The 17,239-nt window shown below is 53.9% G+C and overlaps 1 protein-coding gene across 1 annotated transcript; it reads right to left on the minus strand.

The window, feature by feature from the left end:
• Positions 1–305: 305 nt before the first annotated feature.
• ARL4C (ADP ribosylation factor like GTPase 4C) lies at positions 306–3,659 on the minus strand. The gene is made up of 2 exons (XM_051791063.1): positions 2,943–3,659; positions 306–2,806 (listed from the first exon to the last, which is right to left on the minus strand). The coding sequence occupies exons 1-2, from the start codon at positions 3,511–3,513 to the stop codon at positions 2,721–2,723; spliced, it is 657 nt and encodes a 218-aa protein (XP_051647023.1). The 5' UTR covers positions 3,514–3,659; the 3' UTR covers positions 306–2,720.
• Between the last annotated feature and the right edge of the window lie 13,580 nt (positions 3,660–17,239).

Below are 17,239 nucleotides of genomic sequence, written 5' to 3' on the forward strand. Positions count from 1 at the left end.
GATGGAAGAAACTCCCCCCAACCAAACTGCATTTTCCTCTTTCCCAGACAGCAGCAGAGATGCAGAGATATTAAGTGACCTGCAGAAGAGCTCAGATTTCATTAACCACCAAATTATGGATGTCCCCCATGTCCCAGAGGGCTGCCAGGCAACAGATCTGTGCCACTGGATCCTCCATCCCACATCTCCTCTCACTGGGGGAGCGGGAGGAACCTCCTTCATACCATGAGACAAGAACCAACTGCAAAACGCAGCCCTGAGATTGAGAAATGAGCAGAACAACACTTCGAGTTGTTTTTTTTTTTTTATCAGGCCCTTTCATTGTATAAATAATTTATTTCAGTTCACAGCATTATGTCTGCCTCTTTAAAAAAAAAAAGAAAAAGAAAAAGAAAAGACAGGAGGAACAGAGACTGATGGACAATGGGCAGCGGGATATCCAACAGGGATGGGAACACGCCAGAGGGACCTGGGGAAATGAGACCTGCTAAAAAAATTCCAGGTCATGGAAACATATTTTGAGAAGACACACAACCTAACAAAGACCTCAGACAGTTTCCCTCAGATGTCCTGCTGAGGAACCTCTTCTTGTAGCCCACCGTAGGTGACGTCTTCAGACGGGGAAAAATCAGTGTATGGTTGTGGAACGGGACAGAAATACCACGGAAGCCATGAGCTACTCATTGGAAAAGTCTCTTTAATTATTGCAGAAAGCAGAGCTGGTGGGAACAGCACCAGCACAGCGTCCCACCTGCTCCTCCCAGTGCTCTGCCGTTTCTCCAAGGGGATGCTCAGCTGGGTAGAACAAACTCCCAGGATATGGGAGCTCCGTAAATACCACCAGGCTTTCCATGCCAGTGTTTGCTAAACCAAACAGCGAGGAGGGAAAACCCACAACGTGTCATTCCTAAAACCTGCTCCCTCTGGAGCGGGGTGGGGGGTGTCAACACAGCTTTCCATTTCACCTCTAAAATGGGTCACTCTCCAAAAAAAGGGGTAATACACGTGGCTTCTGTGGCATCAAAAATAAATAATTCCTTTTTTTCTCTCTCTCTCTCGACGGCAAGTACCAAAGTGTTGGAGGTGAAGACAAAGCAGGGGAAGCCAAGGAAGTGGGAACAGAGCCACCTGCAGTGATGGGACCAGCCCACTCGCTCGGTGCACAAGTCGGGACTCGCGTCGGGAACTCAGAACCCCGCAACGACAGAAGGAACACAACTCGGTTGCAACACTTGTTTCCTCAAAAAACCAAAAACAAACAAACAAAAAGAGCTATTTGGAAGGTGCTGAGCTCGTCCTGCAAGGGGAGAATCAACTCCCCGAAAGCCGGAGGGCATTTTTCTTTTGTCTGCTCGGTGGTTTCCCCTCGGTGCTCAGGGAAGGGGTTTGCAAACGGGAAGGCTGGTGTAAAATCACCAGAAAATCCTGCCTGGCTCAAAATTCAGAGTATTTGGCCCCTGAGGGCTGCCTGCTTCTGCTCTGTGGGAAGCCAGGACCCTGGTTTTCTCCTGCAGAGAGCGAAAACACAGACAGCAAGTGGATTTTGGTCCCCAGTCCCATCCGGGTGCCAAAATGTTCACCTGCAGAAGGAGGTGGCAAGGCCTGACGCTGCCCGGCTGGCTCTGCAGGCAGAGCTTGCCCATATGGCTACCGTGGGTAACGAGGGGCTTTTAACCAGATTTAAATCTTTGTTAAAAACCTACCCCCCCCAAAAGCTGCCCCCCCCCCGTCTCCTCACGCCCTGTCATTTTCCCTTTCCAGCAGAGACTTTTACAAGCTCTGGCCACCTCTGTCCGCCCATTCTGCCCTGCCATGACCCCCTCCTTAAAACCTGACTTGGCCTCCTGCCCCCACTGCAGAGCAGCACAGTGACCAGAACCACAAACTCAGCTTTTTTCTTTTTTTTTTTTTGTAGATTCAGTAACCAACCCCTGGCTTGGATCACCTCCAGCCCTGCACCCGGGAGTACCCTCTGCCTGGGGACAGCACACAGCCGGCCCGGGGGCTTTGCTGCAGAAGGTGACACAGCCCAGCCTTTGAGGGGAGTGGTCCAGGACAACCCTCCCAGCGCTTCCAGCAGCCTTCGAAAAAAACCAAAAACCTCGGCGCTTTTTTTTTTGGCTTTCCCCCCCCCTTTTATAAACGAAGAGCTTAAAGCTCAGCACCACTCAGCAGCTGCTCAGCTCCCCCCGCGCCGCATCCTTCCTCCCCCCACCCCGAAGGCTGCCTGTCCTTGCTCTGCACCCTAGAACACCAGCCAGGGCGGGTGGGTGTCCTCTTACCCGTCACTCCCTCCCCCCCGACATTTTCTGCTGGTCCAACCCCCCCCTTAAGTTTCCAACACCCCTTCCCACCGCCGACCGCGGGGGAGGGATGCGGGGATGCAGGGATCCGAGGATGCAGGGATACGGGCGGGCATCGGGGCGCAGCTGCGAGACCCCTCCCTGCTGACCTTGCCGAGCCAGAGTGCACCCATACCCCCCCCCCAAAGCATCCCCTGCCCCCGAAATGCATGTGGGGGGCCGGCATCGACACCCCCCGCCCCAAAATGCACACACTGGAGACCAAAAGCGCACTGGGCTCCTCTCGAACGCGCTTCAACAGGGTCCTGCCCTGTTGGCCCCCCCGGCACACAAAGGCTCGGTGGTCCTGGAGGGTGGAGCGGGGGGCATCACCCCGGTTTTGCATGTTTCCAGCCCAAAGGAGTCCGGATCAGACCCTCAGGAGCGGGTGGGAGAGCGGAGCTCCGGGATCTGGGCTCGGCTGGCGGGAGCCGCTTTGTTACCACCACTATTGTCTGTTCGTTGGGGAAGGAGGAAAAAAAAATAAAGGGGGGAGGGAAATAACAATTAAACCCAGAAGAATCGCTTTGGTTCTGTCTCTCCCTCGGTTCCTTTGTCTGCTCCTCCATCCCTCCCCGCCTCGGCGAGGCTTCTACCGCTTCTTCTTCTGCTTGAGGGACTTCCTGCGCTTGAGGATCATCTCGTAGAGCTTGTCCATGCCCTCCGTGAGCCCCTCGCCGATGATGGCGCAGGCGGGCTGGATGTGGTACGTGGTGGAAGGGGTCAGCTCGTGGAGGGCGAGCTGCTTCTCGATCTCGGCCACCGGCAGCGACTTGGGCAGGTCCTGCTTGTTGGCGATGACGAGCAGCGGGGTGCCCTGGTTCTCCGCGAACTTGGTCACCTTGTGCAGCTCCGTTTTGGCTTCCTCCAACCGGTCCACGTCCACCGAGTCCACCACGTAGATGATGCCATCGGTGCAGCGGCTGTAGGACTTCCAGAGCGGGCGCAGCTTCTCCTGCCCGCCCACGTCCCAGAAGTGGCAGCTGATGCCCTTGGCCGTCCCGTTGCTCAGCCGGATCTTCTCGGTGTTGAAGCCGATGGTGGGCACGGTGTTGACGAACTCGTTGAACTTCAGCCGGTAGAGCACCGTGGTCTTCCCCGCCGAGTCCAGGCCCAGCATGACGATGTGCAGGGACTGGAAGGCGGAGATGTTGGACGAGATGTTCCCCATGGCCACGGCTCACGCCCCGCTCACAGCCCCGCGCCCATCCCCGCGCCGCCGGCCCGCGGCGGGGGCACGGCTCGGGCACGGGGACCGGGATCAGGGAGCGGGATCGGGGAACAGCAGCTCGGCTCCACGCGGCAGCACGGCGCGGGCACTGGAGACCCCCGCCCCGCCCGGCAGGAGGAGGAGGAGAAGGAGGAGGAGAAAAAGGAGGAGAAAGAGGAGGAGAAGAAAGAGGAGGAGGAGGAGGAGGGCCTGCGCCGCCGCCTTCCTCCCGCTCCGCCTCCCGTCCTGCCCGTATCGCTCCTGCCTGCACCGCCCCTGCCTGCACTTCACCTGCACTGCTCCTCCTGCCTGCACTTCTGCTCCTCCTGCCTGCACTTCTGCTCCTCGGGGGCCCCTGGCAGCGAGATCCCCCTGTGCCGAGCGCTTGGTTATCCTTATGCCCGGCATCATCACTGGCCACAGAAAGCGGTGAAAAACCCTAAAAATAGTAGCCGAGCCACAGTGCTATTCAGGGGGTGGCTGCCCCACCCCTGGAAGTGTCCAAGGCCAGGTTGGACGGGGCTTGGAGCGACCTGGGCTAGTGGAAGGTGTCCCTGCCCATGGCAGGGGCTGGAACAAAATGAGCTTTAAGGATCCTTCCGACCCAAACCAGTGTGGGATTCTGGGATTCTAGGATTATTCATTGCATGTGAGACACGAGGAGGGACCTTCTGCTGCACCAGGCTGAGGGAAGTGGGGGGACTGAGAGGCTGTTCAGGCACAGCTCTGCAGGGAGCGCTGGCACCAGCGGGGATTTGAGCGGGATGCAGGAGAGCGATGGATGCTCTCTTCCTGGGAAGTGCAGTGCTGGGAAATGCAGCACCCGTGTCCCCCGCAGCTGTGACAGACTCCCGGAGCACAGAGATGCCACGGGGGGAAAAGCTCCCCTGTGCTGGATCCGGGGCAGGGCTGGTGTTAATCCATCACTGCTGTTAATGGCTTCTGTGTCTCATATTTTGTAAGTGTTGTGAATGTCCTCAACACACCTTAAAGCCCCTGAGCTCTCCATGTTTGGGCAGCCCCCCAGGGCCCACCACACTGTGCCATGCAGTTGCTGTCCCAGCTACTCATAGAAGGGACCTTAAAGACCTACTTCCAGTCCCACGCCCTGCCCTGGGCACAGACACCTTCCACTAGACAGGCTGCTCCAAACCCCATCCAACCTGGCCTGGAACACTTCCAGGGATGGGGCAGCCAGAGCTTCTCTGTGCCAGTGCTGCTGCACTTATTTCTGACCTTGCTCCTGAGCCAAAAAGCAGCAGCTTTTGGATGGTTCCTACGACGTTACTCATCCCCTCTCTCCCAGCATTTGTAAAATAAATATCAACTGTATCTGAGAGCTTAACCAGAAAGCCTCAGAGAAAGAAGTGCACTGCAGAAGACAGATACTGCTTTTTTTAATTTAAGGTGCTTTCCCCCCCTACAGCATGCGGTGAGGATTTGTCGGGCTGGAGTGGGATCATTTCTCTTATCCATATTTCATCCCAAGAATGTGTGTTGTGGCCTTGCATGGAGATAAGGCTACACATGCCATCATTAAAAATACAGGCAGCTCCTGTGACAGTCTCTGGAGGTGACACTGGGCACAGTTTTGGTGGAAATCACCATGTGGTGACAGCGGGAAAAGTGCAAGGAGCTCCATCCCCAGCAATGTGCAGGTGGGAGAAATGCTCCTTGGCACGTGTGAGCAGCACCACCGTCCCAAAATCAAGACACAGGTGCTGGATGGGCTGGAAAATGACAATATTTTGTGCAGCGGGGTTGTCCTTGGCCGACTGATCTTTGAGCCGGTGTGAGCTCAGGTCTTACTTCGCCACCACGCCAAAGCAATTAAGGTTCCGAGAGCAAGTGGAGGAAGCCGCGAGTGATCACCCGACTCCAGGAGCTGGAGCATTAAAGAGGAAAAAAACCGTCAGAAATAGAAGAATAGTGTCATATCTGTGAGCCCTGCCAGCAGCAGACACGGCACTGGCACCACTCTCATCTCTGCTGCCCGAATGCCTCCAGCAAAAGCTTTCTTAAAGGCTGCTGTGAGGATAATCCCACGGCGAGGGCATCCCGGGCTGCTCCCAGAATTCGTGGCTAATCTGTGTGCAGTCGGTCTGCGGGTTAGGAATTTACCTTCGGGTTGCGAGCCCGCGCTCGGGTCCAGGAGTGCAGGTGTTGTGTCAGGTAGCACGACCCAGGGAATTCCCCCTCTCCCTCCTCCTTCATCCCTGCTGCTGGAGACAGCTTTGAGCCTCGAGAAAAGAGAAACAGGCCACCAAAATGTCTTCCCCTTCCTCCCCCCAAAAGTCCAAAGGGGAGACTTCCTTCCTTTGCACCCCTCCGGTTATAAAAAAAGGCGAGATTAGATAGTCAGGCCGATCAAACCTGCGGATGTGCTCAAAAGCGGCCTTATATGAGACAATCCCAAGGGGATGGAGATAAACAGGAGCGTCTCAGCGGTGAATTATGCTGCAGCTAATGCCAGCTACCCATAAATAAGCTGTTAAGACCTCCGCGGAATATTAAGTGTAGAAATAACAGTGTTAATGGCAGCTGAGAGGAGTCTGCCAAGTCCATTCGGTGGCAAATTTAGGGAGAGGAAACCCATCTTTTCCATAATCTCCCCCCTTCCTTGCTTTTTCTCCCCTACATCCGCCCCTCCCCAGCCTATCAAGGTTAAGCAGCCAAGGTTAAAGCCAGCATTAGCATCTAAATGTGTGTCTGAGGATGTGACAAAGGGACCGCTCGCTGCTCCCCAACATTTCGCTCCGGCAGCGCGAAGACTGTTGCTGCCATAGTAACTGTTTTCAGACATGGCAATTATTTCTTCCCAGTTCTCCCCCATCCCATCTCCCTTCCCCCAGCTCATCTTGCGCTTCAAAACATCTTTTTTAATTCTTTTTTTTTTTTCGGAACACAAAGAGCCCCGGAGTCCTCACACATCCAGAGCCAACGGAGCGATCCTTCCCGCGCTTCCACGGCCGCTCACGGATTATCCCGAAGAGTGACTTTTAAATCTGCCTCCAATTAGCCCTTCCTCACCCAGGCAAAGCGAAACCCTGGAGCAGCAGCTTGTGCCAGAGGTTTTTGCCGAATCTGATGACCTCGAGAGGGGGAAAATCGGTTTGCAGAGACCATCCCAACTCCTGGAGCATTCGAGATCCTGCCTCCCTCCCCTGCTCGTTCCTTCATAGCGGCGTCACTTGCCTTAGTCCGCTGCCTTTTGTTTCTGCGTTACGAGCAGAAACACCAACCCAAGCGAAGGGAACAGGCCGGGGCTGTAATTAGGGCTGCCCCCGTTCTTGGGGATCGCTGGGATAATTAATGGCATTTCCTCTGGGATGCGGGGACAGCCCGAAGGCTGCGCTGAGCACCAGAACTGCGGCAGCCGCTTCTGGAATGGCCACTGGTGGGACAAGGCACGGGACTGGTGTCTCCAGCTGGCTCGGAGGGTTTCATGGATGAGTTCCTCGGAGAGGCAGCACTGGCGGTGTAGGAAAGTCTCATCCCGGTTTGTGGAGCCCTTGGCGGAGGCTTTGGGGGTCAGTGCACCCTGTCGCGGTCAGCATCCTTGTGCCCCTCTCCTTCCCCCCTTCATCTGCTCTTCTCCCTTCCGAAGACTTTGCATCCCGCTCACCGGATAACGAGGCCAGGCACTGCAGGATCGTTAAGGGCTGAATAGCCTGTGAGTCACAGGGGAGCCTTTTGGATGTCAACTCTGAGGGAAAACAGCATCGCGGATTTAATGGGACCCGTTCCTCCCGGGAAAGCCGGGGCTGCGGGAGGGTGACAGCCCTGGAAAGGGTTAATGGGGGAGAGCAGAGGGGCGCAGGGGAATGAAGAGGGACAGACTGAACATTTCACACAAGATTACCCCTGTAAGTGCTCAATTCACACTCCTGCCTGCAGTTTCTCCAGTGGATTCTGGAGAAAAGCCTCACTTGGGTGTTTTCCTGTGCTTTGTCTCACCAGCCAGCGTCCAACCCCGTGTCCCTTGGAGCAGGTTCCTCCATCCCTGCCCCCTCTTTCCCGGAGCACGCAGGCTCCTGGGACAAGCACCAAGGTCTGGAGCCTCAGAGGTGTCTCCAAGAGCTCCTGGGTGGATGGAGGACAGAGGGATGTGGAGAGGGAGGGATGGAGGGGTGTGTGGAGGGGAGACTGGAGAAAGGGATGGAGGGGTGGATAAAAGCAACAATATAGTGGAGAAATGACTAAATCCACAGAGCTCCTAATGCAGGGGTGAGAAATAATCCGTTCATCTGCAGCACAGCAGCTCAGCTCCATATCATGACCTCAGATGCCTCCTCAGGCCAAGCAAAGTCCTCCAAGGACCAGCTTAAAGCCGACTTTACAGCCTCATCCCCGGGAAACACTGAAACAGCCACAGAGGAAAAACAAACTTCCTCCAAAGGTCTGGAAACAGCCTTTCCAAGGCAGCCCAAAATCCATGTGGCCCAGCAGCCAGGAGTGGAAGCAGCTGGAGGAACACGGGGCCAGGGCAGGTGTGGATTAGAATTTTTGGCAAGGTTGTTTTTTTTTTTTCCCCTCCATGAATTCATGCAAACCTACAAGGAAGCTTTACAGGCTTCTCTCCTTCTCAGCATCCTGGGACAGAACGCCACGGCTTACCCATTTTTGCTGGATAAAGAGGAATCTCCTCGGTGTGAAACTGCCTGGAAATGTCCTCTGCAAACTCCCACGGACCAAGGACAGCCTTGCAGGTTAAAGCAAGGCGAGCACAAAGGGTTTCTGGTGGGTTAGGCTGGGATTTTTACCAAAAATCACTCTTTTAGTGCTATGCTTGCACTGCAGGCCTCACTCTGCCCGTCCCTTTTTCCCTGCCAAGCCGCGAAATTCGACAGGAGGAACAAACCTGACTGGAGCAGGCAGGGACAAAAGCAGCAAACTCCTCGCCTTTGTTCCCGGGATTTGCTGAGATGCCAGACGTCATTTTGGCCCGGCCCCGAGCGCTGCGTCCCATCGGGAGGGGACACGGGGCTGCCTCGCATTCCAGACCCAGCCAAACAGCGTCTACACTCCTCCCTTAACATCCACGCTCAGGTTTGGCGTCCTAACTGACTGCTCGGATGCCTGGAATAAAATCCTACGTGTGCAGAGTGAGGAAAGCGGGATCTCCTCCTTTGATCATTTTAGGGCTTGAGGTTTCAGCAGCTTTTGGGGTTTCTGTGCTGCATCTGGGACTCCATGTGCCCAAATTGCTGCTGCCCTCCGAAGGTGCCAAGGAATCACAGAATCACTAATTTTGAAAAGACCTGTAAGGTCATCGAGTTCAACCACAACAGGTTGCCCAGAGGAGCTGTGGCTGCCCCATCCCTGGAAGTGTCCAAGGACAGGGTTTGGAGCAGCCTGGGCTGGTGGAAGGTGTCCCTGCCCATGGCAGGGGGTGGAACGAGATGAACTTTAAGTTCTCTCCCAACCCAGACCATTCTGGGATTTGGAAAGAGATACTCCATCCCCGTCTCTGCTTCCCTGAAGACACATTTAGGTGTGGCTGAGACCCTCCCTGAGGGCAAGGGAGGAGCAACCCTTTCCTCTCACCGGGATGAGCCGCATCCCAGACATCCAACACCCTTTGTCTGGAGGGAAATAACCCCTTGTCCCTCCCTGGTTTCCAGCTGGGTAAATAACTGCTCCGAAGAGCTGCTGTTGTTGCTCACAATTATCCTGGGACTGGAGGAGAAGGCACTGAAACCCTGGTGGTTTCATTCCCCCAGGACATTGCATTGAGTTTGGATACAAAGCACAGCTCTCCGAGGGAAAATTGGGCTGAGGGGGGATGGACATACACCTGACTGAAGACCATCTCATTCCACCCCCTCACCTTCCACTAGACCAGGTTGCTCCAAGCCCCATCCAGCCCTCATTCCCATCTTGGATGATGTATGATCTCAGCCCCTTCCTACCCAAAATTCCTGCCCCGGGGCAGTTTTTCTTGGGGAAGGAGTCAGGGATGCAGATTTCCCTCTCTAATTTTTCTGTGTCACTCTGCCCCACGGTAAAAATAAAAAAGAAAAAAAAAAAAAAAGGAAGGAAAAATGGATTAGCCTTGCTGCTGGTGATAAGCAGGAGGCTCAGAATATCCCTCCATTTCCCAGCACCCATTCCCAGGGCAGTAAATCTTGGAGCCTTCCGAGCAGCAAGCGAGGCAAGGAGAGTGAAAGCACAGGCTGCTGGAGATTTAGGGCTCATGAATCACCCAGGGCTCCCCAGCAGCAAGGCAGCATCTCAAATTGCCTCCTCAGGTGATTTGCACCACAAATTTCTGCTTAGCCCCCCAAAATGTCAGAGCATTCGCTGCCTGTCCTTATTGATTTCTTGGTTGGTTTTTGTTTTCTGGGGGTTTTTTCCCCTCCGTGAAAGGAACCACTCTATGGCCAGAGGGGGAAAATCCAGCTCTGCACTGTTTAGCAGAGTTTTTTTTTACAGCTCCTTTGCTCAACTGGAGCCTGATTTAGGGAAAAAAAAGAATGCACCAGGATAATGTGGGAGGTCAGATCTCAGCTGTTAATCCACACCTGACTAATGGACCCCTCAAGGCAGCCTCAAATTCCTTCCGTAGCAGCAGCTTAAATAAACCAAAGCTGCAGGGCTGGAAGGATGAGGCTGGATGGGGACAGGGCTGGAGCCCCTCTGCTCTGGGGACAGGCTGGGAGAGCTGGGGGGATTCACCTGGAGAAGAGAAGGCTCCAGGGAGAACTTAGAGCCCCTTCCAGGGCCTAAAGGGGCTCCAGGAGAGCTGGAGAGGGACTGGGGACAAGGGATGGAGGGACAGGACACAGGGAATGGCTTCCCAGTGCCAGAGGGCAGGGTTAGATGGGATATTGGGAAGGAATTGTTGGCTGTCAGGGTGGTGAGGCCCTGGCACAGGTTGCCCAGACAAGCTGTGGCTGCCCCATCCCTGGGAGTGTCCAAGGCCAGGTTGGACAGGGCTTGGAGCAACCTGGGCTAGTGGAAGGTGTCCCTGCCCATGGCAGGGGGTGGCACTGGATGAGCTTTAAGGTCCTTCCCAACCCAAACCATTCTGGGATTCTGTTATTCCATGAAGATGCTCCCAAGCCTCTGGGATCTGGGGGATTCCCCCTTTGCTTGGCATCATCCAGGCAGCCAGTGTGAGGCCACTGATAGCCCACTGGTGTGATTCCACAGGGTGCTGAGCATTCCCTGCCTGCCAATCCAAGAGGCAGCTGCAGCAAAGCTGTAACTCAATCAAGTGGGGTCCAGGTCATGTAATTAAGTGTGGAAATAGGGCTGGAGCTGCGTGTTCACATCACCAGGCTGGGATTACAGCCCAAGCCAGGCTTATCATGCTCATCCCAGGGCAGGAAGGCAGGAGAGGGGGGACATGAACAGGAGGAACAGATCAGCCTTGGGAAGGTCACCTCAGGGGGACATCACCTGGAAAGGAGATCTGGGGCTTTGTGGTCAAACCGTGGGGTGTCCATTGTGAGATTCAGTAGCTAGAGGCTGGGGTGCCCTGTGGGTGTCCTGCTCCTGGAGCACATTCCTGCTCCAGCCAGTACCTGTGTTTGCAGGGCAGGGGAAGGAATCTGAGCTAAAACCTGCCCTCTTTCGGCCTTTTATATTTTTACTGAGTTCCTCGAGCTGGCTAGAGGAGTGGATGGAGAGCTGGGGCAGGAATTTCCTACTGGATATCCAGCACTTCATCGCCCTGGGTGACAGGCAAAGGACAGGCACAGGACCTGCTGTCAGGGGAGCAAAGAAGCATCTTCCCCTGCTTGAGCTTCACAGGTGGACCCTGTGGACACAGGAAGGCTCACACAAGGGGTCTTTGTGGCAGGGATTAATCCAGGCCACCTCCATCACCAACCCATCCTGCCCTGGGCTGTGCCGGGGGCAGGGCACAGCCTGGCTGCCAAACCAGCACGTGGCATTTGTCCCCGCTTGTCCCTTTCCCAGCCTATCTAAAAATCCATGGCTCTGCGTGGACCATCAGCCCCAGGAGGGTCAGCAAGACAGGCAAAAGCTGTTTTCTGGGGCCACCTGGTGATGGCCCAGAGACAAGCCTTGCTTCTGGGTTTCAGGGACACAAAAGAGCCCCTCACGCCCGGCAGCTCTGAGGGAAAGCACTGCCCCTTCCCACTCCTTCCCTTCCCATCACAGTTGGAGTCTAATGCAGGTTTACATCGTTGCCTGGGACAGACTGTGTCCCCATTTAAGGCACAGTTTGGGTTTTGGATGTCTTTATTCGTATTTTCAGGCTGTAAAAACAAAAAGCAGAATAAAACTGATATGAGTTGAGCCAGGGTGGGGTTTTTTGGCTGCTGAGGAAGGCAGCAGTTTTCTCACCCTGATTAGCCAGGGGGCCTCCCTGATAGCCACAACCAGGGTGGAAATCAAGAAGGGTTTAACAGAATCACAGAGTGGTTTGAGTGGAAAGGGACCTTAAAGCTCTTCCAGTCCCACCCCCTGCCATGGGCAGGGACACCTTCCACTAGCCCAGGTTGCTCCACACCCCGTCCAACCTGGCCTTGGACACTTCCAGGGATGGGGCAGCCACAGCTTCTCTGGGCAGCCTGGTTTTGAGCCCAATCCAGGCTGAGGCTTTTGCACGTTTTTGCTGCCAAGGGGAGGGAGGGACTGAGCCCTCTGGACCCAGGGAGGTCCCGGCAGTGTGGGAGCAGTGCTGACCCGCTCCACCAGCCCAGCACGCGGGGTCTGTGTGCCCGTCCCTGCAGGACACAGGACACTGTCACTGGGGCCGACTGTCCTCTGGGAGCAGAGATAACCCACGACAGGCTTTGGAGAAGGCGAGGGGGTGAAGCACCCAAATCATCCTCCTCGGGAGAGGAGCAGGGAAGCCTCCCCGGCCCTCAGAGTGTCCCGGGGCTGGGTGGCAAAAGGGACGTTTCCAGTGTACAGAGCCTGAGTTTTAAAGGATGAGGGAAAAAAAAAAAAACCCACGCCAAGCCCATGCCACGTGCAACCACAGAATTCCCCGCGACTGCTGGAATTGCAGCGCGGTGGGTCGGTTGTTCTGTGGCTCCTGTGTCGCTAGAGGGGAGCGTTGCACCGTTGGATGGAGCGGAGCTGGCGCGGTCCCCTCTGTCCCCAGCCGGGGGTGGCATCCCCCGGGTCCCCCTCCACGCGGGGCACGTCCAGCTCCAGAGGTCCCGGCTACCACGCGCTTTCCGGGCTCATCTTAGGAATTAGATCACGTCCAATACTTTATAATTTATCAGGTAAATTATCGGCTGCTCCATCCCTGGAAGTGCCCAAGGCCAGGTTGGACAGGGCTTGGAGCAACCTGGGCTAATGGAAGGTGTCCCTGCCCATGGCAGGGGGGTGGACTAGATGGTCTTTAAGGTCCCTTCCCACCTCAGCCAGCCTGGAATTGGGTGATTCCCGCGTGGTTCGGCAGAGGGAACAGCCCCCACGTCTCCCAGCCTGTGTCCCTGCTGTTCTTCCTACAGCTTTAAACCCATTCCCAGCGCACATCCCTGACCCTAAATGGGTCAAAAATAGCTCAGCTGGAGTCTGCTGCACCCCTGGACACCAAACTCAGTCTGGGAGACAGAACAGGAAAAAAAAAACAAAAAACAAAAAACAAAACAAAACAAAAAAAAACAAAACAAAAAAAAACAACAAAAAAAACAAAAGCAAAACAAAACAAAACAAAAACACAAAACAAAACAAAACAAAACAAAAAAACAAAAACCAAAACAAACAAAAAAACCAAACAACAACAACAACAAAAAAAAAACCAAAAAAAACCAAAAAAAACCAAAAAAACAACAAAAAAAACCCAAGACAAACATATCTGCTGTTAAACTATACCTTAAATAAACTCTACTTCCCCTCTTATGTATTCAGGTCTGGTTTTCAGTTTTCCTGTGGATTGGGGATGCAGAAGGAGCAATTTAAATTGAGGAAATTAATTAATTAGTGTCAGGCACACACAGCCCGTTCACCAAATGGGAATGCTCCAGGGAACTGAGACTTGTCTCGGGCTTTTTTCATTTCTTTCTCTCTTTTCAAAGATGAATATTTCTTAGAGGTTTGTTATCACCCAGCAATCTGGGAGAATAAAGCAAGAAACCAGCTTTTCTGAAACACAGGCAGGATCACCACTATTTCTTACTGTGTTTCTTAGGGTATTTTATATTCTTCTGTTGAAAAAAAGGCTATTAATTAATAATTTTTGCTTTCCTTATTAAAAAAAAAAAAGTATTTTTTTTAATCTTATGATTGTTGAGCTGGTTGCAGAACGGAAAAGTAAGGACCATGAATGTGAATAAACCTTTGATTTTTAAGGAACTGAGCCAGGGTCTTGGGGGGTTTGGGGTTGCCAGTGTTGCTGGCCCTGCAGGAGGGTGTCCAGTAGCATTTTCAGGATGGTTTGGCCAGGAATTTGCATTAAAGGTGAACATAAATGAGGCCACGGGGAATTTTTTTCTTAGACCGGAGCAAAATCACCATTCTCCTGTTAAATAAGGCCAAAATCCCAGCGGGAATCAGGAGTGCAACAAGATATGGGGCTGGGAGCCAGGTCTGGACCTCAGGAGCAACCTGGGCCAGTGGAAGCTGTCCCTGCTCATGACAAAGGTCCTTTCCAACCCAACCTGTTCTGTGATTCCATGAGCTCACCCAGAGCCATTCCCACCAGCCAGAGGTTTATGAATCGTGGAGGAAAGGCTTGAGTGTCCTGGAGGGCAGGTGTTGGTGCCCTGAAGGGCAAGGTTTGGTGGCCTGGAGCAATGCTCCAGTGCCCAGCAGGAGCCAATCCTCATTTTCCAGGCTCTCACCTCACCTGACAAATATACCAGGGCTCAGCACAGATAATTGGAAGTGACTTCCCTTTCCTAATGAAGCTTTCCACAGGTAACAAGAGCTGTTTTCCACCTGCCCTGCACGTTCCACCTGGCAGTGAGAGAAATCCCTGCCTGTTTGGGCACCACAAGTGCTCCCAGAGCCAGGATATGGCCATGACCTCAGTATATCTCTCCCAGAAATTATTCTAGATGTGTTTTCCCAACTGTGCTGCCACGGGCCACAGCATTTTTAGTCTCTCCTCTGTAAACACCTACCTGGGGATATCTGGTGCAGGAATAAACTCTTTCCTGGGAGGGTGGGGAGGCCCTGGCACAGGTTGCCCAGAGAAGCTGGGGTTGCCCCATCCCTGGAAGTGTCCAAGGCCAGGTTGGACAGGGCTTGGAGCAACCTGGGCTGGTGGAAGGTGTCCCTGCCCACGGAACAAGATGGTCTTTAAGATCCCTTCCAACCCAAACTGTGACTCCATGATCTCCCAAGAATTCTTGTTCCTCCAACGATTTTCAGGTGCCCCAGCGCCCAGGGGACATTTCAACATCCACCACCTACTTCCATGAGGAGCTGCACCCTGGAGGAGTCAACTCCTCTTGTCTGAGCTCTGCCAGCTTCCCTGGAATCCTCCCTGAGAACATCCAGCCTGTCTGGAGGAGGCAGCATCTTCCCCTTGGGGAACGGACCCCAAATCCTTGCCCTTCAACAAGACACATCTCAGTTGCCCCTAGAGGAGGAGCTGGGAGCCCAGGTTTGCTACTGTGAGGATGGGAGCTCCTGAGCCACTTCCAGCTGCCACAACAGGGAGGAAAGGCGACACTCTCCCAGAAAAGCTGGCTCCCTGGGAGCTGGCTCCCAAACTTCAGGGATTTGAATGCACAGGGGAATATACATGGAGTTTTACTCAAATAACCAACATGTGTGTGGTCTGGCATCTGCTGTTCTGGAAACGGGAGAGCTTCCCACGTGGATCACTGGAATATGGGATGTTTGGGCTATGAGATCAGGTCTGGAAAGATGATGTCACTCCAAGTGCTGCTTGACACTCCCTGACACGCTGCTTGCCAAGATGTTATCCCTGGCATAACATTCCCTGGGAGTCCTGCTGTGCTCTAAGCCCTCCCTGGGGGCAGCTGGCTCTGTCCCCAGCTCTGCTGCAACCTGGGATGTTCCCAGCACATCCTGAGGTGTCCTTGAAGCATCCTGGATGCGGGATCCACCAGCAGGGCTGTTCCAGCTGAGTGCTGCGGGCAGCGAGGTCGGCGGGGAAAGTGCTGCTGCATCAGCCCATCACAGCTTCTGGAGGAGTTTTCCTCCCGGAAAGGGACACCCCAGCCATGCAAACTGAAAGATGAAAGTCTGCTTTAGGAGGTGGGAGGGGTTTCTTTGTGTCAAAAGAGATAAATGTCCCAGACTGTGTAGCAGGGAGAGATGGAAGCGGCTTGACCTCCCTCATTAGCATCACTTTAGACCAGAGGAACGAAGCCCAAAAAAAGAGTAGTCTGGTGATTTGTTCTCCTTTAAAAATGTCCCTGTCATCACACTCCATTATTTATACCAGCAGCACTGTTGGCACTGAGCCCAGTCTGGGAAGAAAAATAATATGGAGATGTCCCCTGCACTCCCTGCTGCCTCCCTGCCTTCCCTCTGAAGGACACACAGCTCTGCCTCAGCCCGGGGGACAAAAGCCCTGCCTGGGACACTCCCAGAGCTGTGGGATGTGACATCTGGGACCTTAGGGACTCTCTGCCTGGGGTAGGGGTCGATTATGGGGTGCAGAGGAAGGGCAGATTGGGATTGCACAGGAGTTATGGGATAACATGGGAAAGGGTTGTCTGGGTCTGGAGCTACAGCAGCCTCACCCAGCCCAGGATTTGGGGCAGCTCCCTCTTCCTAAGATGCCCCATCAGCCTCACCTCTCCCACCACCCCATATCCCACCACCCAGCACTGGGCCAGTGCTTGGAAAATCACGATTTGGGGCATTGTTGAGTTTAAAAATCTGATTTTTTGAATTTGCCATTTGCTTCTGTTCAGGTGACAGGGTCTGTCCCTGCTGTTTAACCTCAAAGCTTGTCAGCCTGAGGATCTTCACAGTTTCTGAGGGTTGGGCTCCAGGGCCTGGAGCTTCAAGGAAAACATCAATCCTTTTCTCCCCAAATGTCACCCACCAATTATGTTCAAAAACTGAACAAAATTAAGGACAGGCACTTCAAGTTTCTGTGGAAAACACAAAAATCCTCATTTTTTTTACACCTTTTTAAAGAAGAGGGAAACATCCTGCTGTTTCCCTGCTCCCCTTTCACTTCCCAGCCCACTCTGAGCATCTTCATTGCTAATTCCTGTCAGTCTTGGCCCAACTTTCAGGCCTTTCACAAATTCCCTCTGCTCATCCCACGTGCAAAACTCCCAGCTCTGGTGTTCTGGAGAGGTCACCAGGGACACCAGGACCTGTTAGTTTTCCTCCTGAGCTCTCTCACTGGTGACTCAGCTGCTGCAATCAGGAAATAACAGGGAATGGCAGGAACACCCGCGGGGAAATACCCAAAGAGTCGGATTTCTCTTTAAAAACACTTTTACTGCCACCTCCTCGCCAGCTCCAGGGACTGTCCCTGGACAAGTCCTGGGCTGCATTCCCTCCTTTCCAAAGCATTAAAAAAATATTACCTTGTCATCTGTCCTGGCTGGGATTCAGGAAGCTGCAGAGGGTTCCAAAAGCTCGTTTCTCTCGTGTCTTTGCTCTGGAATACACTCACAGAATCCCAGAAGGGCTTGGGTTGAAGGGACCTGAAAGACCATCTTGTTCCATGGGCAGGGACACCTTCCACTAGCCCAGGTTGCTCCAAGCCCCCTCCAACCTGGCCTTGGACACTTCCAGGGATGGGGCAGCCACAGCTTCT

This window comes from Manacus candei, unplaced genomic scaffold (assembly GCF_025592945.1).
Source record: "Manacus candei isolate 608988 ecotype Guabito, Panama unplaced genomic scaffold, ASM2559294v1 h1tg000029l, whole genome shotgun sequence".
Lineage (NCBI taxonomy): Eukaryota > Metazoa > Chordata > Aves > Passeriformes > Pipridae > Manacus > Manacus candei.

What these genes read in the sequence shown, in the direction of transcription:
- ARL4C (XM_051791063.1), bottom strand. Translation starts at nt 3,513, where the DNA reads ATGGGGAACATCTCGTCCAACATCTCCGCCTTCCAGTCCCTGCACATC. An exon ending in GTCCCTCAAGCAGAAGAAGA is followed by an intron (nt 2,807 to 2,942) that starts AGCGGTAGAAGC and finishes TCCTCCTTCCCC; the next exon opens with AACGAACAGACAATAGTGGT.